The sequence below is a fragment of the Octopus sinensis genome, linkage group LG1 (genome assembly GCF_006345805.1).
Source record: "Octopus sinensis linkage group LG1, ASM634580v1, whole genome shotgun sequence".
NCBI classification, from domain to species: domain Eukaryota; kingdom Metazoa; phylum Mollusca; class Cephalopoda; order Octopoda; family Octopodidae; genus Octopus; species Octopus sinensis.
Window position 1 is genome coordinate 97592683 of NC_042997.1, and position 24429 is coordinate 97617111.

Below are 24429 nucleotides of genomic sequence, written 5' to 3' on the forward strand. Positions count from 1 at the left end.
AGACAATGGAATTTACCATGCTACGCCAGACTTCACGGTCCATCATGGCATTACGGAGGTCCTGTTGCTGGATGCCTGTATCCTTGGAGATTACATCAGGGTAGGAGAGTGTGCGCCCTCTGGTATTGCGAGTAGATGGCTTCCAGAGGAGAAGAGTAGAAATTACTTCTTTTTCAGCTCTACAACAATGTCCAGCAAACTGGACTCTCCTACCTTTCACAAGAGATGACACAGGTGGTAGTTTCCCATATATTTGCATTTTGGTTGGATGGCGCTTCCACGAGAGATTTTGAGCTCTCATAAGGAGGCTACTTAAGGTACTACTTAAGAAGAGTGGTCCTGGTGCGCGCACTCGCGCTAGCTAGTCGTGACTAGTCGATCCTTACTTTGTGTTTTTGTTTTATTTATTTTGTTTTTAAAAAATTATTTACTTTGTGTAAAAAATTATTTATTTTGTGTTTTATTTACTTTGCTAGTCACGACTAGGTAATGCGAGTGCGCGCACCGGGACCACACTTCTTAAGTAGTACTCTATTTCTGAATCTGAGTTCTGTTTTCTTTTTTTGAAGTTAATGTTTATACACGAGCGTAACAGTGTTTTGTTTAAATGCTTCCGAAGACAAAATATGTTTGCAAATTTAGCTATCTTTTGCAAAGCGTACGTAATATCTTGAAAATGGTCAAAAATCTAGAAAATATCATCTTTTAGTAACAACGATAAAGGAAATGACAAACTGATTTAGGCAAGAAATTAACAGATTTCATTCAATATATTATTAAAGTAGCGTAAGGAAGAAAAATCTCTTCCACGTGCAAATGTGTTTATTTTTTTTTCTTTTCCTCAGTGATCGAAGTAATCAATTTCGACTTATCTGCCCTTGGTTTGCATTCGTGTGGTTACCGAAAAGAGAGAGAGAAGTAACACTAGATATAGATATATACATAGACAGAGAAGGGGAATCGGAGAGAGATAAAGAGAAAGAGACAGCAGAGGAAGAAAAAGAAAGAGAGAGAGAGGAAGAAGGTGAGGCGAGAGCGAAAACGTTTAAAGCAGAAGTGCAAAGAAAGAAGTCTTGACGCATTTCGGTCTGGAGTTGTCACGTGACTCGCTGAAACGGGCAGAATTAGGGAAGATTGACAGAATATTTTCTAACTCTGGCAACATATACATCATTATTTATTATAATAACGCACTCCCACTTAGACACATGTGGCCAGGAACACAGTTGCTGGCAGATACCAACTCGTTCCCACGAACTCCTCTTAAATCTGTGCATTTAATACAAGTGACTGCACCCTATATCATTACCAATCATTTTTATCTTTCCCAGGTATGGGGTCTGTTGACCTCAACGATCCCTCAATTATCTACAAAAAAAGGTAAATACTTTTTACATAGATAACTGGAAAAAAAAAATGAATACTTCATCGTTGATTTCAATTTTACTTTTTTTTTCATTACTTTCCCTTTCATTTATCAATTTTGTGGAGTATTCTATGAAGTTTATTTACAAAATTAAAGCTGGCGATGCTTTATCTTACTCGAAGATGTTGAATGAAAAATGTTAATATATCCGATAAATTATTTTTTAGCAAGAATTGTTAATTCAGTAGCGAAATAAGCAAGTCGTATTTCAATGGAGCATGTGCATAAAGAAAAAATATATATATATATTAAAGTTTTTTTTCGTATCGTTATGTTTTATGACCATTAAAACTTAGAACCGGCCCACAAGTAACAGCTTAGAAAGAGAAGAGAATATTTGTCAGTCTGGATACAAGTACCACTTTAAAATTAAACCCAATTCATAATTGAAATTCCCCGCCCAACCAGCAAACGCAAACAGATAAATGTAATCTGTCTATTGATATATATAGATAATGTTTTAAATGTTTAAAGCCTTGTATTGTTTACTCGAGCTGTTACTCCCACCCCCGTATGACGCTTATAGATAAAGCGTGGCACTATTTGACAAATAGACACATGTATACGCACACGCACGCAACACAACACAGCACAGCACAAGTGTTTTCGTTTCGAGTTTTCTGTTAATATGAAACATGGAACATATGATGCAGGAAAGGTAAATATTTATTGTACCTTTTAAGTATTTTGTTTTATCTTTAGGATATATATACTTAACTGTATATATATATATATCTATATATACTTACTTACTACATAGCACACAAATAGACTCAACTAAGGAGTTTGACCTCCTACCACATAATGAAAAATAAGAATGAATAGCTTCCTTGTCTTCAGAAGTTCTAAGAAAAGGAATGTAATATATGTAGTTTTGTTTTATTCATCTTAAATTTAACCTTGATGTGAAACTTTTAAATCTTCAATACAGAAAATTCTATTCCACCATAAACTATTGAACTCTTGTATTAGTGGATCTTACTTTGCATGGTATGATTTCTTTTTCTAATGCATAACTGTTTAAAGTTAAAACTATGAGGATAGGAAGTTATAATAGTTATATATTTCAGAAGGGTATTACATAAGCAACTTTAAATAATAATAAGTGCTGAGAATGAATCCATCGTATTCAGTAAAAGTAGCACCCGCTACTTTGTATACAAATGTAATTTGGAAACCTTAAAATCGGTTCGACGTGTCTTTCCGGTTTTATGTTATATACCACAGATGGAATTGTAGCAGAGTATTGTTTTTAAGTACTTTGAAGCTGGAGGATTTATAAGGATCGAAGAATGGGGAGTTGTTTATGCTTTTAAGAGAATCGACGTCATCAATTCGTATTGTGACACTAATACTCCGAAATCTTGCGGGCGATCAAAAGTAATGAATTTACAGAATCTCGAATATTTATGATTCTGAGATTGAATCTAACTGGAAATGTTCATTTACAGTTGAAATTGTTCACATTCCCTTTTGATATATTTATAAATATATCAGAAAAAAAAATGTATTTTGACAGTATAAATCCTCACTACTGCTGAGAGATTATCTGGAGAAATTTAAAGGTTTGTTTAAAGAAAAACGGTGATATTGCACAAGGTAATTCCAGATATCCAAGCTCTACGAAAATTACTTTTTTTTTTCTGTTGTCATAAGGCTACAGTTCTTAGAAAGGTTTAGTCAATTGACTCAACACCAGTAAATAACTAATTTATTTTATCAACTCTGAAAGATCAGTCAAACGTCAATCCCAGTAGTAAAATCTAGTTACAGCAATCAGTTGTTTTGCCTGTGTAATACAGTAAAATCAAAACCGCTTTGAAGAGAGTTAGGGTAAGTTCTCTGGTGCCGACCCTTCTGTTTCATAGGCTTACTCAAATTCAGCTTTGCACGGGAAGCCAACGAACCGCCCGTCGAAAAGCATCTCGTCAAGGCACTTAAAGAAGGATCAGCATTGCAAACATCTTGATTCTACTTTCATCAACTATTTGGTGGGACCTACAAGTTGAGTTGTTGGTTTCTGAAGACATGTATTTGTAATTTGTTATTTAAAAATCCAATATAGTATATTTTCTAAACTAGTGCTTTTCATTCAGGATGACATGGCTCTCTGCATTATCACCTATATAGAGTTCAGAGATACAACAAGGTTGAAAAAAAACAAAAACGTATTGGCTTTAAGCATAAAGAAAGAAAAAACAAAGGCTTTAAACATAAAGAAAACAAAATGAACTTGACAAAAGTTATTTTGAAAAAAAAAGGAGAAAAAAAGGCAAAAAAAAAAAAAACTGTGGTTGCAACAACAGTTTTTATAGATTTTTTAAAATATAGTTTTATCCGTGCGCCAAAATAAATCATTTAGGGGACATCGTTGTTGAAAATATATATCCCTGACAAAAATATAATTCTAATTCTTATGTACAATATATATGTTGTTGGCACACAAAGGATGACTATTAAAATGTTAGGTCTTTGTCGTTTATTTGAAATCAAAATAAAAGCAATATTTAAATCGATATTTTTCTCTTGCTAAGTACCTTCAGTTTATATTGTTTAGTCCCAAGTCTATTATCACAGGCATTCCAGCTGTGATCATTCTCGTCGTTTTTTTTTTTTTTTCAATGTGACCATTTCAATGACTGCAATTTTGAAAATTTGGTTGCTATTTCTAACAGGTTCAGTGATCACGTAAAAGTGCTTTTGCTGAAGGTAATAGTCGTTGTTAGTCACTGGTTAGCCTTGATCAAAGGCATTCTAGCCATCATCTTCCTTTTTTAGAATCCCAAAGACTACACTGAGTGTCCATTCTCTTTTTTTGAGAGCACAGAGGTTTAATTTGTGAGGGATGTGGCTGTTATTTTTAGCAGGTCGAATAACTGCATGGAGGTCCAATCGCCCAATATCCAAGTATTAAGTGGTTGAGTTGGGTAGCCTTTGTTTTATCTTTATGAGGCTAACTATTGTTAATGGAAGGTTTGATAGGAATTAAATAGATAATTTTGCTGAAATTATTGCACAAATTCAAAATCTAAACTTTGTTGCCAGAAGAATAATAATTATAAGTAACAGGGATTTCTAATATAGACTCAAGGTCTCACATTTGGGAGAAAAGAATACTTTATTTAATCAACACGGTATATTTGATTACACTGGAAAGCAAAGGCTATACCTCCAGGGTTTGAACTAATAACCTAAAATAGCATTTTTGTGAGTGATATTATATTAAAGTCAGTAAGCTGGCAGAATTGTTAGCACTCCAGGAATAGAATGCTACATTCTGAGTTCAAATTCCACCGAGGTCAACTTTGCTTCTCATCCTTTCGGTGTCAGTAAAATAAGGACCATTTTGAGCCCTGGGGTTGATGTAACTGACTTAACCTGTCCTCTGAAATTTCAGCTCTTGTGCCTGCCTATATTAGAAAGAATTATTATAAAGGCAGCAAGCTGAGAGAATCGTTTGCACTCTGGGAAAATGCTCAGCAGTATTTTATCCATCCTCACATTCTGAGTTCAAATTCCTCTGAGGTCAGCTTTCCTATTCATCCTTTTGGGATCAATAAATTAAGTACTAGTTAAATACTGGTGCTGATGTAATCGACTAGTCATCTTCTCCAAAATTTCAAGCATTGTGCCTTTAGTTGAAAGGATTATTATTAAGTGAGAGAGCAATGCATGCCATCAAAGTGACACTGGGGTACAAATATATGAAGCCCAATGTATCCATCTGATAAGGGTACTCTAGGCACATATATCACTACTATATGTGCATTACATGGTGATTTCATGTCAAGATAAACAGCACATGACCTTGCCGGTGGAGCCCAGTTAGAATTTTCTTCAGGGCAAGTAGCTCATCCCACTCAAAAGGTCCCTGAATAGGGTTTAAGGATGATGAATGAAACGCCAATGTTTCCAGAGGTGAAATATTCAGACTCTAAAGAATTCCTTCTCAACACATGGCTATGATGCTCCTCCATTACTCCTGCTCATAATCAAAGTTGTACATAGCAGCAGCCACTAAGGGTCAATCAGATCTGTGATATTGAGCAGAATATTTGCTGTAACCCATCTTTTATATCAAGATAAAACACGTACATGATAACACTTCCAATAAGTTTTATTATCATTATTATGTGGCAACTGATCTTAATGAATAGTTTAATATAAAAATATGTTAGCAAATGTTTTCAAATGTCCCTCTTTGGAGATAAAAAGCCTACGATGCAGCTTGCATGACTAAAAGGCTATAGTAGAGTGGGAAGCTGTTTTATGCTAGAATGTGAGGGGTTAAGACAAAGAAGGGGCTTGAAGAGTACAGTTTTCTTGTACAAGAAATGACTACTCACATTATAGAAGAAAGAATGGGAAAAGAGAGGTAAAATAGTGGTGATAAAGTGTTAGGCAGACCCTCAAGATACAAGGTAAATAGAAATGATGGGGAAAGGCGGCGAGCTGGTAGAAACATTAGCACGCCGAGTGAAATGCTTAGCGGTATTTCGTCTGCCTTTATGTTCTGAGTTCGAATTCCACCGAGGCCGACTTTGCCTTTCATCCTTTCGGGGTCGATTGAATAAGTACCAGTTACGCACTGGAGTCGATATAATTGACTTAATCTGTTTGTCTGTCCTTGTTTAGTCCCTTGTGAGTAGTAAAGAAATGGGTATTTTATCTGCTGCTATGTTCTGAGTTCAAATTCCGCCAAGGTTGACTTTGCCTTTCATCCTTTCGGGGTCAATAAATTAAGTACCAGTTATGCACTGGGGTTGATGTAATCAATTTAATCCCTTTGTCTGTCTTTGTTTGTCCCCTCTATGTTTAGCCTCTTGTGGGGAATAAAGAAATAAGAAATGATGGGGACAGAACAAAAAGTGTGGGTGGGTTTGGGATGGTTAGAGATGGGCACATATATAGGCACAGGTATGGCCGTGTGGTAAGAAGCTTGCTTCTCAACCACATGATTCTGGCTTCAGTCCCACTGTATGGCACTTTGGGCAAGTGTTTACTATATCCTTGGGCTGACCAAAACATAGTGAGTGGAAAGAAGCCCATCATGTATATATCTCTGTGTATGATTTTGTGTGTGTTTGTCTCCCACCACTGCTTGACAACCGGTGTTGGTGTGTTTACATCCCTACTTCTTAGCAGTTCAGCAAAAGAGACCAATAGAATAAGGACCAGGCTTAGCAAAAAAAAACAAAATAATATATAAATAAGTACTAGGGTTGATTCATTTGAGTAAAAATTCTTGGTGGTACCTCAGCATAGCTGCAGTATAATAACTGAAACAAGTAAAAGATAGGAGATATATTTTAATTAATAAATAATAATTTATTAATTATCTCTCTATTTTCTTATCTCATTATAATAAATATATATAAATTACTGTTTATATTGTTACCTTGTAGTTGAATATTAACTGTAATGTTCAACAGTCTTTGTATAGGTAAACTAGCCAGTACTGTCATAGGATTTTGCCATCCCTCAATGATGTTTGTAACCTTTGTCTGTGTGTGTGTGTGTGTGTGTATATATATATATATATTTATATGTATAGTTCACTTTAAACTCTTCTTGTGGCAATGCTGTGAATAAAGCTACATGGATACATTTAGCCTGGATGAGATCTTAATGCAACAGGATGCGAATGGACACCATATCCTAGGATACCTTTGCAGTAGCAACGTATGTTGAACACTGGTTTAAAGGGAATAAACATATGAAAGACTAATTTTAAAAACACTGTAGATGTATAATTCTCCATCTTTATGATCTATATATATACACACACACACACTAAATATGATTAGGGTGTTACCTACTTTGCTAGAAATAAGAGCTAAAAAGCTCTAGTCCCTTCAGTACATATGTAAACAATTAAGTGCTTTTTAGCTCTTATTTTTAACACCCTAACCATATTTAGTGACAATTATAGTTCTCCTTTTTGATAAAACATTGTACACCTATATTGTACAGCCTATATTAATTATATATATATAAGGTTAGATACATGTATTTTTGATTTGTCCTTTCATCAGTCTGTCATGAAAATAGCAGTCTGATCTATTGATTTAACCTGATTGTCCTGTGAGAACCTTTTGTGGACTTGGGTTATAAATAGAAAGATGGGCTATATGAACAAAACACACCAACATATGTTGCACATTGTTTATAATTACCATTATCATAATTAATGCTATAATATATTTTTTTCAATGTTGGCTTCTGTCTGATATGTTATATAGTGCAACATATCATTTCACATCATCCTAAATCAGTTCACTGCTATATATATATACATATATATATAGTTATGATATTGCATATATTATATCATATTTTCTGTTATCATATGTAATGTTATATATCAGACAGAGTTATTGAAGCAGATTTTTCTGTGGTTAGATACCCTTTCTGTTACCAATAGTTACGTTTCCAAGCAAAGCAATATTTCTTCATGGCCAGAAGTGTTTTCATAGAATATTGGAAGTGAATGATATCCATTTACAACAATCACACAAGAAGACGCAAACATACACTCTCACATGTGCACATATACATATGCACAACGGGCTTCTCTCAGTTTTCGTCTGCCAAATTTACTCACAAGGCTTTATTGCCTCTGGAGCTATAGTAAAAGACTTACCCAATATGTTTATAACATTTCAAATTATGAACCTCATCTGTAAAAATGAAATGTTTTTTTAAAAATTATATCTGCACTAAGGTGGCAAGCTGGCCGAATCATTAGCATGCGGAGCGAAATACTTAATGGCATTTTTGTCCATCTTTACATCCTGAGTTCAAATTCAGCTGAGGTTCACTTTGCCTTACATCCTTTAGGAGTCGATAAAATAAGTAGAAGTTGATGTAATTGCCCTATCCCCTCCCCTGAAATTACTGGCCTTGTGCTAAAATTTGAAACCAATACTTTCATCTGCAGTGTTGGCTTGATCTCTGATTATCACCAGTTATCTTATTCCAGAATGTGTATTTAGTTTACATCCAGCCTTATAATTACTGTATTTCTAAACTAGTTGTCTAGTGGGTAGATAAAAAGAAATTAAAGTTCCCTACCAAATTATCTTGTCTTAGTTATAATATATACTTTATTATCTTTGCGAAAGGCTCACTACTCTCCCAATTTTTTGGTCCCAAGTTTGGTTTAGTCGATCATCCATTTGTAGATATCTCTAATCATGAGGTCTAACAATTGAATCATTGCTACACATTTTCATTGGAGAATATAAGTATTTATCCTTTTTATTATGAGGAAAAATTCCTTTTATTATTTTCCATGAACATTTCTCATAAAATTTAAGCTTAAAGAATTATGTTCTAAGAATGTTCCTCTTCATTCAATTATTCAGAAATAAATGGTGATGAACAAGTACTTTTTCTTTTCTTATACTGAGAATTTGAAATTTCAAACCTGCTTTAGCTTTCGGAAACAGAATAGCACAGTGATTTTATACATATATATGTAAAGGGTAAGGGTAAAGAACCCCTTTGGTTATGAATGACCATGGGATTGCACCTAGAAAGTTACCTTCCGAGGCACAAGTTCCGGTAAGGTTGTTTATTGAAGACCAGCAGTCGCCCATGCATACCCCCCCTCTCCATGCCACTGATGTTATCCAAGGGAAAGGCAAAGGCTGATACAGCTTGGCACCAGTGAACTAGAGCAACATGAAATAAAGTGTCTTGCTCAAGAACACAGCACACAACCTAGTTTAGGAATCAAACTTACTGCCTCATGTTTGCAACCCTGGTGCTCTAACTACTGAGCTATGTACCTTCATCACACACATTCATTCATTTGAAGTAACTATTTCACTCAACTCCTTATCTAAGTTTTCCTGTTTCTCCCAGTTGCCTTAAGAAACTCAGTGGGACAACATTTTCTTATTCTATTTAAACTCATTTCTTTGTGTAAGTAATGATGAGAGAACATCTCCCATATGGTTTATTGTTGATATTTTAAAACACTGCTTCTGATTCCAACTTTTACATGATATGCTTGTTTGTGTGAGGCTATAGTGATATTAATAACATTTAAAAAAATAAATAGATCCTTTATTATTATTAAATTTTGTTAATGAATAGATCCTTTATCAAATAAATATGCCTATCTGTTTTTTTCCCTCTTCTCTCTCCATCCTAGAGTTAAATTGTATAGGAAATTGTTTTAAGGTTAAGATTTCATTTCACATCATATCCTTAAAGTTAAAAATATAGACTTTATTTTTGAAATGTTTATGATACTTTTATTGTTATTTATTCCTTAATGTAGAAGTTAACTGAATAATATACAATTAAAATCGCTGTAGGAGGAAGTTCTCTTTGTAGAGTTTGCATCACAGGAAGACTGCGTCTAAGGAGAGAGGGTGCTTAGCTGCTGATATATTTCTCAGATATTAATCTTTTCAGACATTTACATTTCTTATCAGCATCCTGTAATTTAAAAAATCTATTTCCTCTCCCCACAGACAATTTTGGGGATTCTTGCCGTGTTATTCATATAATATTTGAAGCGTGGGTCTCGATCTCTATCTAGTATCGTTTTTCTATAAATAAATATGACAAAATCGTTAGTTTTTATGTTTTTCATCTTTTCCTGGTTGTTTATGTGTCAAGAGTAAACAATTTACATCGTTTTCAGTAACATTGGCAATTAATAGGATTGATAGTTGAGGGTAACAGTTTCAACAGTCTGCCAGGTGCAGTATGGGGCATATTACCGAATCCTTTGGAGGTCTGGAGTCGTAAAAAGATTTAAAAAAAAACAACAAAAAATAACGATAAATACTCTACTTTAATATAAAAATTATTATCAATGTTTTACATTCGTTTATCTGTGGTGACATAGGCTGGATGGATTTGTAATGTTGCAGTGGCCTTCCATATGCTTAGTCTTTTCAACGTAAGTAAGCATATGATGCTGCCTCTGCAAATGGTTTTGGTAGTGTTTCCATCTACACTCTTAAAAACAATAGAAATTTATATTATAAGTTACTATGGTTGTTTTAAGAGTGAAGATGAGATCTTTATGCTATTAAAAGTGCTCATACTAAAACTTTGTTTACTCGTCTCACGACTATTTATAGTAGCCTACATAATTACACCAATATGTTGAAGTAGGTAATTGAGTCTTCCACGAGTGAGAGCCGCCAGGATAGGAATTTAGATTAAGAACTAGAAGACCAGCTATAAATTCTACATGAACTCGCTTATCTGGATTTCAAGGCGGTGGAATTTAATTGTGTAGCCTTGACAATGTTTGTCTCTGTTGACTCAATCTCTGTCTATTTATTTTAACTATAGTTTGCGGTTTGATTGTTCATATACTTTTTCGTTAATTGTATATACACTTCCTCCTTGAATCGTTACTAACAACTTCCTTTTGGCTTCTAATTTTAATATGACATTTTGTTTTGTCGTGGTGACTACGCGTGAATAGTAAAACAATACATACACTTTACCAAATTAGTTCTAAAACAAAACAAAAAAAAGTCTTTGTAACATTGCAACAAAATTTAATGTCATTTTACTGAGGTATCTGCATCGTAGTAATTTCTTACTACAAAACCAACATTATTTATTTTCATCTGAACTATCACTTATATTAGAAGCATAGCTTAACCCCTTAATGACTTAATTCTTAGTTGTGTCATCCGAGCTCAACTTCTGATCGACTAAACATGATTCACAAATCTGTTCTTTAAGGGTGTAACATGCCCCCTCTGTCCAGCTAATGACCGTTCTGCACACTCTAACATGTAGCGATAAATCTTATTTCTTTATTGCTCACATGGGGCTAAACATAGAGGGGACAAACAAGGACAGGCAAAGGGATTAAGTCGATTATGTCGACCCCAGTGCGTAACTGGTACTTAATTTATCGACCCCGAAAGGATGAAAGGCAAAGTCGACCTCGGCGGAATTTGAACTCACAGCGTAATGGCAGACGAAATATCGCTAAGCATTTCGCCTGGCGTGTTAACGTTTCTGCCAGCTCGCCGCCTTTGCAGCGATAAATCTCATAAGGTTGCAGTTTGACGACCTGGACATGTTATACTGTCCAGCCTATACTCGCATATTCTGTGATGGCCGTAGGGAAGTGAGCAAGGCGGACTCGATCTGGGCATGACAATTGCTGTACTTCTATATTTGGTACTCATCCCTGCACATTGTTTTGGGGGTCAGTGAGGATGTTAGTGTTGCAGGGATTTCAGCGTGCGTGCGTTCCTTATAGTTATGTGTTTGAGTTAAAGGAGAAAGACGTTTTTTAGTATATCAATAGTGTTTAGACGCATTTTTTCATGAAGTGGCAGGAGCTATGATGATTGAAACTTGCCGTACGTAGCAACAAACTATGCTCCTCGCATGTCCAAATGCTCTAATATTTTGAATATACATACTTCTGATGTTGTGCAGATATCATTTGTACAACCAATAATGGTACACAATGTACTGTTTGGTATATTTCGTGGTTTATTTTGATTTGTTGCAATTAGTGATGGATCCAGTATATTAGGTATTATTTTATCCCTTTACCCGCACGATTTTCACTCAGAAAAAAGAAAAAATCAGATTTTTTCTTTTCTTAACAATTAGCCAAATATATTCATACTTTTCGTGGAAGTACATACCTTGAGTCTAGCAATCTGGAAGATCACATTTATCAATATCATTTGAAACACCATTATATGTATCTTTAGCATCAGATGAAATGATAGCCTTTGGGGTATCATCATTTTCAAGTAAATTTTTATCATCCTAGTTGTTTGTTTTTTTTCATTTTTTTTTTACTGTTTAATTCTTCATGAAGCTCTCTTAAACTATTTTATTATACTCATTTTCACACGAGTACAGATTAATTGTTTAGATATTTGATATTTATATATAATGTGTGAAACATTATTTTTTACTACTTGCATTTTTGCTGAATGAGACTGCTTATAATAAATATTCATTACTCACAATTTAGTCTGAGAGAAATTATAGAAATTTATTACATTTCTCTTGGTCATTCTTATATAACCCAAGCGCAGAGACCATATCTAAAACTGCAATTTCTTATTGGAGAAGACAAAAAAAAAAAAAATCTATTGAATTATGCATTATTGAGCATAAATCTGACCTTCCATAGTAATTTCTATTTCTACAAGCTCATATAAAAGCTGGTCTGAATACTAAGCCACAGTAACTTAAATTTTTAATGGAAAACTTATGTGAACTACACTACTCGTACTTTTACAAGTACTATGTTGTATAATAATGTCATTACACAGGAAAACACTTAGCTCAAGTGGGTTAAAATACTGTGCATACTCATCACGTATGTCCAACCAAAACCAAGTTGAAAAAACAACTAGACAAGCTGAAGCATGAAGCATAGTAGCTCATGTAACTATTCATCTTCTCTACCTACTTTTCTTGGGATGTTTGTTAGGGTAGAGTCGTTGGACATCTCATCGATATGGTCCTTTAAGAAGCAACTGTACATAATGATTAAATGTGGTTGTTTATTGATGTTGTGTTTTAGTTGAGACACATGGATTAAAGTTCAACTGTCAGGTGGCACTGAGTGTTTAATGGATTTGTTGAAAAGTCCATGGAATAAATGACAGAAGAAAATAATAGTTGAAGTGACCCTTATTTTACTGTTGCCATATAAAAAACAACTGCTTTGAGCTGTTGTATAAAGATTATATGAAGTTCTGTCATGGGTAGTTGTGTTCAACTATGCTAGGAAAAACGGAAGGAAGAGAGAGAGTAGTAGATGGTTGATGAGTAGAGAGGGTGAAAGTTGTGTATTAACCCCACCCCTATGACATGCCAAAAAAACGTACTCCCTCTGCCAGGCGATAGGGAGATGCTCTTCAATGAGGTGCCAAGAGAAAGAATCCAATTTGGGTTCTGATTTATGTTTTTCTACTTAATTTTAGGTCGGGCTAAAAAAAGATTTTTTTTGCCTGTTACCTGATCTGAACTGTATTTAACCTAAGGATTCTCAGAAAACAATAGGATTTACCTAAATATAACAGTTGACTCTCATAAATTTCTTGGTGCTAATGCTGAGAAAAATAAGAAGGGACTCAGGTAGAAAAATGTACACTGGGTTTTGAAACCTGGTTATGAATCCAGGTAGCAATTTGCTTAATGTTATTAGACTTTCCAACTGGATTCCCAAGTGTGATCAAATGAGACTATGGATATTGTTCAACCATGTTGTTCTTGATCTACTCTTAGGTCTCTTGCAACTTGGATAGGCTTGAAGAATCCATCTTGTGGTTCTTTCCTGTGACATTCTAATTACATGTCCATAGTACTGGAGCTGTGACCTCTCAATGCAGTGAAGTAGCAACTCAACCTGGAGAGACACTCTGATCTCTGAGCTACAGACCTGTAGAGTAGCATTAATCCAAAGATCCTTTCAGAGGAACCCCATTTTGGCTGCTTGTACACATGACTCTACTCTTTCAGTCATTATTCAATGTTCATGACCGTAAGTGAGGATAAGCACAAAAACCAAATTGAAGATAGCAAGCTTGGTTTTCTTATCAACTTCTCGTGTGGATTGAATGCTGGAGCTAGTTCATAACTGTGCCAGCATCTGGAATTCTCACATCCAATCCAGCCTAGAGGTATTGAACTTTCTCAACTTGTCTCACTGATGTTCCACTAACATGCAGAATGCATTGGGAAGAACTTGAGAAGACAAATGTCTCATGTAATTTGAATCAATTTTTAGGAATTTGAATTATAAATCATTGTTACTATTAGAATATCTAATTTAACTTTTGGAATTCAAGAGAGATGATTTGGGTAACTTTTGGTTTCTTAATTTAAACTTAAATATACACATTCATCACTGAAATATACTTCCAAGCCCTTAATGTTTTTGGCTGTAATGTCAATATAATATATAAATCTAATATGTATAACATCTCTTGCTTTTGATGGAGATCCAGGCCAGAGGCTTCCCTTACAGTATCCAAATGCAGCTCTACATACATGTTCACAGCTTCATAACCTATAATCACATTACAAAGATCTATGAATACCTTTATTACAATAATACAATGGACTATAATGAAGTTGGAACTTATGGCAATGGGAGAAAGTGGCATAATTCAGTAGTTTCATTACCATATTCTTTTATTTGTTTCAATCATTTGACTGCAGCCATGCCGGAGCACCACCTTGAAGAGTTTTAGCCAAACAAATCGACCCCAGGACTTATTTTTTAAAGCCTAGTGTTTATTCTATCAATCACTTTTGAACTGCTAGATTACGGGGACATAAACACACCAACACCAGTTTGTCAAATGGTGACGGGTGGACAAACACAAAGACACACACAGACATACATATGTGTGTCTGTGTGTATATATATATATATATGTATATATGGCAGGCTTCTTTCAGTTTCCATCTACCAAATCCAATTAGAAGGCTTTGATTGGCTTGAGGCTATAGTAGAAGACACTTGTCCAAGGTACCATGCAGTGGGACTGAACCCAGAACCATGTAGTTGACAAGCAAGCTTCTTACCACACAGCCATGCCTGTGCCTATAGAAAAAATACAAGACAATACTCACATTTGAAGTATTCTGGTTGATGGTGTACAACAGTGGGATAGGACTTATCTCATTATCTCTGCTATAATCAGTAAGCTCTTGCTTTGGTTGGAGGTCATGACTCATGCACCACTGTGAATTCTTCTTTAACATTCTGTGTCTCCTCAAGGTGGTGAGCTGGCAGAATCATTCGCACTCCAGGCAAAATGCTTAGTGGCTGAGGTCGACTTTCCCTTTCATCCATTTGGGGTCAATAAAATGAGTACCAGTTGTGTACTGAGGTTGTGTAATTGACTTGCCTCATTCCCCAAACTTGCTGACCTTGTTCCAGAATTTAAGACCAATATTTTATGTCCCCTCCCCCCCGTACAGTACTCCACAGTAAAACATGTGCCATGCTGATATTACTAGTGTTAAATTTCTGTTTTGACATCTGACATATCAAAATGAGTACCAGGCTTAAAAGTAAGTCCTGGGGCCAATTTATTCAACAAAACACTTCAAGGTAGTGCCCAAGCAAGGTCTCAGTTCAATAAATGAAACAGCATTCAATCCACACAAGAGTAGATCAAGAACAACATGGTTGAACAATATCCATAGTCTCATTTGATCACACTTGGGAATCCAGTTGGAAAGTCTAATAACATTAAGCAAATTTTACAGAATACTTTACAACCACAAGTAATGGTAATGTGATCTTCGAATAGAACTATAGTTTGGTAATCTACAATCAAACCAGGTCAGGGACATTCTAGAGCTGCAACCATCTCATCATTTTGTGTATCTTGGACTTTATCATTGAATGTGCCTTGCATTTTTAAACACAGTAAAGTCTGATTTTATTGCTATTTCTAGCAGGTCAACTGATTGCCTAGATACCTTCTCCTTATTGATTCATGGCACAGATGAAATAGCTCATAATATACTAATAAATTACCTTTACAGCTATAAATTATCAAAATATAAACTCGTATTTTATCAGTTCCTTGTCTAACACTAATAATATGACCTTAAACTGTGATCTCTGTGTTGTTATATGTACTATTGTTACATATAAAGTTTTAGAATAGCTTTATAATTGGTCTCTTGAGACAGTTAATTCTGCTCACTATCAGCCTTTTCATATTATTACAAAATTATTATTTCATATAATTATTCAATTATGATATACCACTGGTACTTGTGGTATTAGGGAGAGATGGATAGTTAAATGGTAGGATTTAATAATCAACAAGGAATGTAAACATAATGGCTTTTCACTTGAGCAAAGCCATACTATATCAACATTCATGCTCATTCACATATGCATGCACACACACAGATACACACATCATGGGCTTCATACAGTTTTCAAATACTAAATTTCACACAAGGCATTGCTTGGCTCAGGTCTATAGAAGACATTTACTCAAATTGCTTCACAGTCAGACGTTGTCTATTTATTTATATATGCAATCATTTTAATTAACTTCTGTGTGTGTGTGTGTGTGTAGACACACACACACAAGTACATAGCTCAGTGGTTAGAGCATCAGACTCACAATCATGAGGTAGTGAGTTCAATTCCTGAATCAGGTTGTGTTCTGTTCTTGAGTAAGATACTTTATTGTATATTGTTCCAGTTCACTCAGCTGTAGAAATGAGTTGCAGCATCATCGATGGTGTCAAGCTGTATCAACCTTTGCCTTTCCTTTGGATATAACATCAGGGAGGGGAGGCTAGTATGCATGGGCGACTGCTGGTCTTCCACAAACAACCTTGCTTGGGCTTGTGTCTGAGAAGGGAACTTTCTAGGTGCAATCGCATGGTCATTTGTGACTGAAGGGGTTCTTTATCCTTTACCTATATGTAGGTGCCATATAATAAGCACCTGTGCATCTATGCTGACGCCACATAAAAAAGCACTCACGCTGGCACCACGTAAAAGTACCCAGTACATGCTGAAAAGTCGTTGGTGTTAGGAAGTGCATCAAGCCATAGAAACCATGCCAGAACAGACGACTGGGGCCTGGGGTAGCCCTCCAGCTTGCCACTTCCCATCAAACCCATATCAGTATGGTAAATGAACATTAAATAATGATGAGCAGGAGGATACACACATGCACACACATCAATGACTTTAACCTTTTAGCATTCAAACCGGCCATCTCTGGCCAATATATGTAACAATTTTATGTTGAAGTTGGCCAGGTCTGGCCTCTCACCTCAACCCTACAATGTCATTCTAAAACTAAACTATCACATCATTGAAATCTCTAAACTTCATCATCATGAATGATTAATTCAAAACAATATAAACAAACAAACTAACATTACATTTGACAAAATAATCTGAATACTAAAGGGTTAATTTGTTGGTGAGCTAGCTTTTGCTGATTAGCCAAATGGTCTTTCAGATGTTGTGTAACATGTTTGTCTGTGTCTGTAGCAGAGCCATACCTTCCAAGATAGATGTAGACTATAGTCTAAGGTTCTGCTTGTAAAGGTCAGCAACTAATAAGGACTGAAGCATTTTCTGTCCTCCAAAAAGAATCCTATGCTTAAAGTGTAGATTTAGTAGTATTCATTTTTGTATCTGTTTAGCAAGATTCTTTATGTGAATTCGTCTGTTGAAACAAATTTTGTTGTGTCTGGGGAGAGTCATACAGCCTCAATATCTAACACATGCACCAGTTCCAATTTTCTACTCATTTATTTATTTATTTATTTTTGTGTCTTCCAAAATTTTTGCTGCTTTTGCAACCTTGTCAATGGATGTTGACTCTGTCCATTATCAATATTATATATCTTTTATCTGTTTCATTTATTGAACTGAGACCTTGCTTGGGCACTACCTTGAAGTGTTTTGTTGAATAAATTGGCCCCAGGACTTACTTTTAAGCCTGGCACTTATCCTATCAATTAGAAACAATTTTGAAGCTGTTAGTTGTGTGTTGTTATTGTCCATGCTTGTTTCCAGGAAATATAGCAACTAGGTTGTCAACATCTTTGTTCATTGAAGCATTTATTATGTGTTGTCTTTGATTTGTGATGCGTTTGTAAAGAAGGTTAAAAAAGGAATGAGGTCATATCATTTGTGTTGAAATATAGCTGGTTCGAAGTAACATGTTTGTTATTAGAGTACAGAAAAGGTGTGGAAGATATTACCAAACTTTGGACTATTCATATTGAGTGAATTTTGGGGAGAGAGGGAGAGAGAGATCTGAGGTAGTCTAACATAAAATAGATGATCTAGAAGATGGAGTGGATTAATACTCTTACTCTTTACTCTTTTACTTGTTTCGGTCATTTGACTGTGGCCATGCTGGAGCACCGCCTTTAGTCGAGCAAATCGACCCTGGGACTTATTCTTTGTAAGCCCAGTACTTATTCTATCGGTCTCTTTTGCTGAACCGCTAAGTGACGGGGACGTAAACACACCAGCATCGGTTGTCAAGCAATGCTAGGGGGACAAACACAGACACACAAACACACACACACACATATATATATATGGCCGATGCCAGCGCTGCCTCGATTGACTTCCGTGTCGGTGGCACATAAAAAGCACCATCCGAATCGTGGCCGAAGCCAGTGCCGCCTCGACTGGCTTCCGTGCAGGTGGCACGTAAAATGCACCAATCCGACCGTGGCCGATGCCAGCCTCGCCTGGCACCAGTGCAGGTGGCATGTAAAAAGCACCCACTTCACTCATGGAGTGGTTGGTGTTAGGAAGGGCATCCAGCTGTAGAAACATTGCCAAATAAGACCGGAGCCTGGTGCAGCCTTCTGGCTTCCCAGATCCCCGGTCAAACCGTTCAACCCATGCTAGCATGGAGAACGGACGTTAAACGATGATGATGATGATGATGATACGACGGGCTTTTTTCAGTTTCCGTCTACCAAATCCACTCACAAGGCATTGGTTGGCCCGGGGCTATAGCAGAAGACACTTGCACAAAGATGCCACGCAGTGGAACTGAACCCGCAACCATGTGGTTGGCTAGCAAGCTACTTACCACACAGCCACTCCTGCGCCTAATAGGTAAGAAATTTTACTAAGAAGGTTCTGAGGCTAAATATGGTTGAAATCTTTGTCGGTGTTAAGACTAACAATATTGCTTTTACTGAGTGACCTAGTAATTCCTCTCAACCTTTCCTTCATTTACTCATTACATATTGGTGTTTTCCTTGCTGTCTTTCTCTCTCTCTCTCTCTCTCTCTCTCTCTCTCTCTCTCTCTCTCTCTCTCTCTCTCTCCCTCTCACACTCATTTTCCTTTTTCCTTTCTTTAAATTTCTGCCTTGTATTTTGATTACTGTTGAATAATATGATGCACATTTTTTATATTTGCAGCCGTTCAAAATGGTACCATGGAATCGCAGACTTCGCCAATGTAATGAAGGCATTTATTGGCACCAATTATTTATCTGTACCATATGCTTTCAGTCAAAGTGGAATTATTGTAAGTAATGTATATTTAAATAGATGTGTGTGTGTGTGTATATATGTACATATACATTATTGTAAGTAATATATATTTAAACAGATGTGTGTGTGTGTATCTATATCTATCTATACATACATACATACACACACACACTCACACACACACACACATATATACATACATATACATATACACATATATATATACATACATACATATATATATATACATACATATATATATATATATATATATATATATATATTATGTGAAATAGAAAGATGAATAATCTTGTAGTAGATTAATCAAAAGTTTAACCGATACCTTAGTAGCAAAAATCACAGCAGTGAACAGCACGGTTGGAGGTACAACCATCTGGCGTTGCAACCGTGCGTTGGTGCGGATAATTGAAATTAAAACATTATTGGTGAATTGAAGAAATGGAGCTGAACGCAGATTGAACAGAAATCGTTTTATTTCATTCTACACGTGTTTCGAAAGGCACAAATTACCAAAATCCGATTGAATAATGGGACCATATTGTGTCCTTTCTCTTCAGGAAGAAAAAAGGAAATCCGTTGGAAAAACAAAAACAGAACAGAGGCAGAGCAAAAAACAAATCGAACTGTGCTCCTAAGAGCCCATGTCGAAACTGTTTATCAGTGTATGTTGAGAACCGGTGGCTGAAGAATTCAACAGGTCAGGCATCGGTCAATCATGTGGGTGAGGGTGTATAGATGTTCTTTGTGACCGAGAATAAAGTTCTGACTATTTAAAGAATATTGGATGTTTTATAAGGGGCGAGAAAAAATCTACTTAGAGACGTGTGTGTGTGTATACTGTTCTATATATGTGTGTGTTGGCGTAGGGGTAGAAAACATTTTTTGTGTACGTGTGTGCGTTTGATCGTTCGGCTGTCGGCGGTCACAAAGAACATCTATACACCCTCACCCACATGATTGACCGATGCCTGACCTGTTGAATTCTTCAGCCACCGGTTCTCAACATACACTGATAAACAGTTTCGCCATGGGCTCTTAGGAGCACAGTTCGATTTGTTTTTTGCTCTGCCTCTGTTCTGTTTTTGTTTTTCCAACGGATTTCCTTTTTTCTTCCTGAAGAGAAAGACACAATATGGTCCCATTATTCAATCGGATTTTGGTAATTTGTGCCTTTCGAAACACGTGTAGAATGAAATAAAACGATTTCTGTTCATCTGCGTTCAGCTCCATTTCTTCAATTCACCAATATGTTTTATATATATATATATATATATTTATATATATATATATATATATATATATATATATATCTTTTATCTTATTTTGTACTTGTTTCAGTCATTTGATTGCGGCTATGCTGGGGCACTGCCTTGAAGGGTTTAAGTCAAATAAATTGACCCCAGGACTTATTTTGTTAAGCCTGGTACTTCTATTGTTCTCTTTTGTCGAACCAGTCAGTTATGGGTATGTAAGCATATCAATACCAGTTGTCAAGTGGTGTTGAGGGACAAACACACACATATATATACGATGAGCGTCTTTCAGTTTCCTTCTACCAAATTCACTCAAAAGGCTTTGGTCAACCTGAGGCTATAATGGAAGACACTTGCCCAAGGTACCACACAGAGGGACTGAACCTGGCACCATGAAGTTGGAAAGCAAGCTTCTTACTAGCCAGCCACACCTACACTTACAATATGGCTGTCTAGTTTAGAAGCTCACTTAGCAAACCCATAGGTTGAAGTTCAGTCCCGCTGCAGAGCACCCTGGGCTAGTGGGTTCTGTTAAAGCCCTCAGCTTTCCAAAGCTTTGTGTGTGGATTTTGTAAATGAAAACTGAGTGGAAGACCATCATATTTGTGTGTGCAGGTGTTTGTATATATGCATGTGTGCATGCATTTTTGTGTTTGTGCTTCTTCACCACTTGACAAACAATTTTAGTTTTACCTGTCTGTAGCTCAGAGGTTCGATAAAGGAGAGCAATATTGTAAGAACCAGACTTAAAAGTTAGTCGATTTGCTCAACTGAACCCTTCAAAGTGAGGCTGCCTTCCACACCTTCAGCCTGCTTTTGTTTCAAGGCTGTTCAGCAAAAGCTCAACACTCATATGTCGTCTTTGATGGGAGAGTCCATCATATTCTCTTATTTGTTTCAGTTATTTGACTGTGGCCATGCTGGAGCACTGCCTTCAGTTGAACAAATTGACCCCAGGACTTATTCTTTGTAAGCCTAGTACTTATTCTATTGGTCTCTTTTGCTGAACTGCTAAGTTATGGAGATGTAAACACTCCAACATTGGTTGCCAAGTGATGGTGGTGGTGGGGGGCAGACAGACACTCAAACATATACACACATACGCATATATATATATGACGGGCTTCTTTCAGTTTCCGTCTACAAAATCCACTCACAAGGCTTTGGTCAGCCTAAGACTATAGTAGAAGACACTTGCCCAACGTGTCATGCAGTGGGAGTGAACCTGGAACCATGTGGTTGGTAAGCAAGTTACTTACTACACAGCCACTCCTGTAGTGTGTGTGTGTATATATATATATATTATATATATATATATATAATATATATATATATTATATATATATATATAAAAGAGCATAGGGATAGTTGTTTCATTCAGAAATTACTTTTACAATGTGGTTAGAGGTCCAATGTCAATGAGCCTACGGCACATTGGACAAGTAGTGTTTTCTTCTGTGGTCTTAGGTTTTGAGTGGGGTTGTATGATGAAAACCCTGCAGAAGCCCATTAGATGTGTGTATGACTGGGTTATGTTTTACAGAGGCCCAAAAGCTGTTATGGTTTATGTTGTCTTAAATTAGCAACTCAGCAAATACAGGTCAATGAAATTTATACAGGGGCTAATATTATCATCATCTTCATTTAATGTCTGTTTTCCATGCTGGTATGGGTTGGATGGTTTGACTGAAAGCTGGGGAGCTGCACCAGGTTCCATTCTGATTTGGCATGGCTTCTACAGCTGGATCCCCTTCTTAATACCAACTACTCCAAGAAGCTAGTGGGTGCTTTTTATGTGCCATATATATATATATATATATATATACTGAGTTATACCAGATATTTTTTATCAATCTTTAACATACCCCACATATGTTAAGCCTGTTAAACACACACACACACATAAAAAACTTATCCCCCAATACTTACATTAAAATAAAACTACCTAAAATAACTGATTTTAATTTACATTAAGATGTAAAAATCAATAAACTGGCTACCATAAACATCGAATAGCATTTCTCTACCATTTGCCTTTATGTGTGTGTATTTGCACACATTTCTTTGTGTAAACATACATATATCTGCACGCACGTGTATTATATATGTATATTATAATGTGGAATTTAATAATTGTAACTTAGCCATAAGTTTCACCTGTTGGTTTGTCAGGCTTGGCAAACTGACAGGTGAAACTTAATCTTATTCAAGAATTATTAACTTGTACTAAATTTTATAATACTCTTCACTTTTAATGAAATACTTGTTTTTCTCCTGTTTATAGGCAATAGTATAATCCACTCATATAAATATATATATATATATAAATACACACACACACACGCATTATATATATTGGCGCAGGCATGGCTTTGTGGTAAGAAGCTTTCTTCCCTACCACATGGTTCCAGGTTCAGTCCCACTGTGTGGCATCGTGGGCAAGTGTCCTCTAGCACAACTTTGGGCTGACCAAAGCCTTGTGTGTGGAATTTGTAGACAGAAACTGAAAGAATCCCGTCGTGTGTATGTGTGTGTGTGTGTGTAATATATATATATATATATATATATATATTGTGTGTGTGTGTGTGTGTATATATATATATATGTGTGTGTGTGTGTGTGTATATATATATATATGTGTGTGTGTGTGCGTGTTTTGTCCCCCCTCTTCGCTACTTGAATATCTGTGTTAGTGTGTTTACATCCCTGTAACTTAGTGGTTCAGAAAAATAGACTGGGGTCGATTTGTTTGACTAAAACTCTTGAAGGTCATGCTCCAGCATTGCCGCGGTCAAATGAGTGAAACAAGTGAAAGAATAAAAGAACACACTCACACACACACACTGTGCTTTTCAACTAACCTGTTTTGTTTTCTGGCAGTGGTCAACCAATCTTATTAGCATGTTACTACTTGTCATAGTCCTTATTCATTTGGCACTCATGACAACAGAGAAAAGTAGCAATCTTCCTTATTGTGTATGTCATTATTTTGTTTGATTTTTTTTTCCATCAACCTAGTTTTCATGGTTGGTTGCTCTTCTCATGCATTATTTATTTATCAAAATAGTAGTGATTGTTAGAGGGTAGAGGTAAGAGTTCGGGGTGTGCCTGTACTTGTTTTTAGTACCTTGATTCAATTCCTTTCAGAAGTTGGAGGAAATATAACACCTGCTCTTGTTTCTTGCAACACAATCCACTGAAGGCTTTTTATTGTAATACTGGTTAAATTTTTCTTCTACATTTCTTTAGGTCATCTAGATAGAGACAGTTATAGGAACATCTGAGAATGTTATGTTATAGAAAGGTTTCCTTAACCAAGGACTATTATATCTTCACCTGTCTGCTCTGGATTTTGTGGTTGAAACTTATGAACTAGCTCTCATAAAGTTCTTGAAACAAATTAATTGCTCATTTGTTGTTTAAAGCAATTTTAATTTCTTTGGACACCTTAACTTCTTTTCCCTTTAAAACTTAAGGCTTGCAGCCTGTTGATTTGGTTTCTTAAAGTGTTTAGATTAATTAAGTCTGTTATCATGGGCTATGTTTTTAAAAGTATTACCATTATTTTTTTAGCAAATAGTATGTTTTGGTCAAGATCATTTTGAAGCATGTTATGTCCAAGCACTTAATATTTCATAATATCTATAGCAAATGTTTTGTTCAGCATACAGCCATGTGAATTTACATTTTTAATACTATCATTATCATATTAGTGTTGTTCTATGTTGATTGTACA

General features: G+C 35.8%; 1 protein-coding gene across 5 annotated transcripts in view; it reads left to right on the plus strand.

The window, feature by feature from the left end:
• The first annotated feature begins 984 nt into the window (after positions 1-984).
• Positions 985-24429, plus strand: part of LOC115218729 (vacuolar amino acid transporter 4) — a 72309-nt gene continuing 48864 nt past the window's right edge. For 3 of the 5 annotated variants that reach the window (XR_004999314.1, XR_004999315.1, XM_029788631.2), the window contains exons 1-2: positions 985-1380; positions 19345-19453. Coding sequence is in view for 3 of the 5 variants with exons in the window: in XM_029788631.2 (XP_029644491.1) it covers positions 1334-1380; positions 19345-19453 (156 nt within the window). In the remaining 2 variants the exon portion in view is untranslated. Of the gene's footprint in view, positions 1381-1932; positions 2085-15711; positions 15837-19344; positions 19454-24429 lie in introns of those variants that run through there. The other 2 variants (XM_029788639.2, XM_036503146.1) reach the window with 2 other exon arrangements.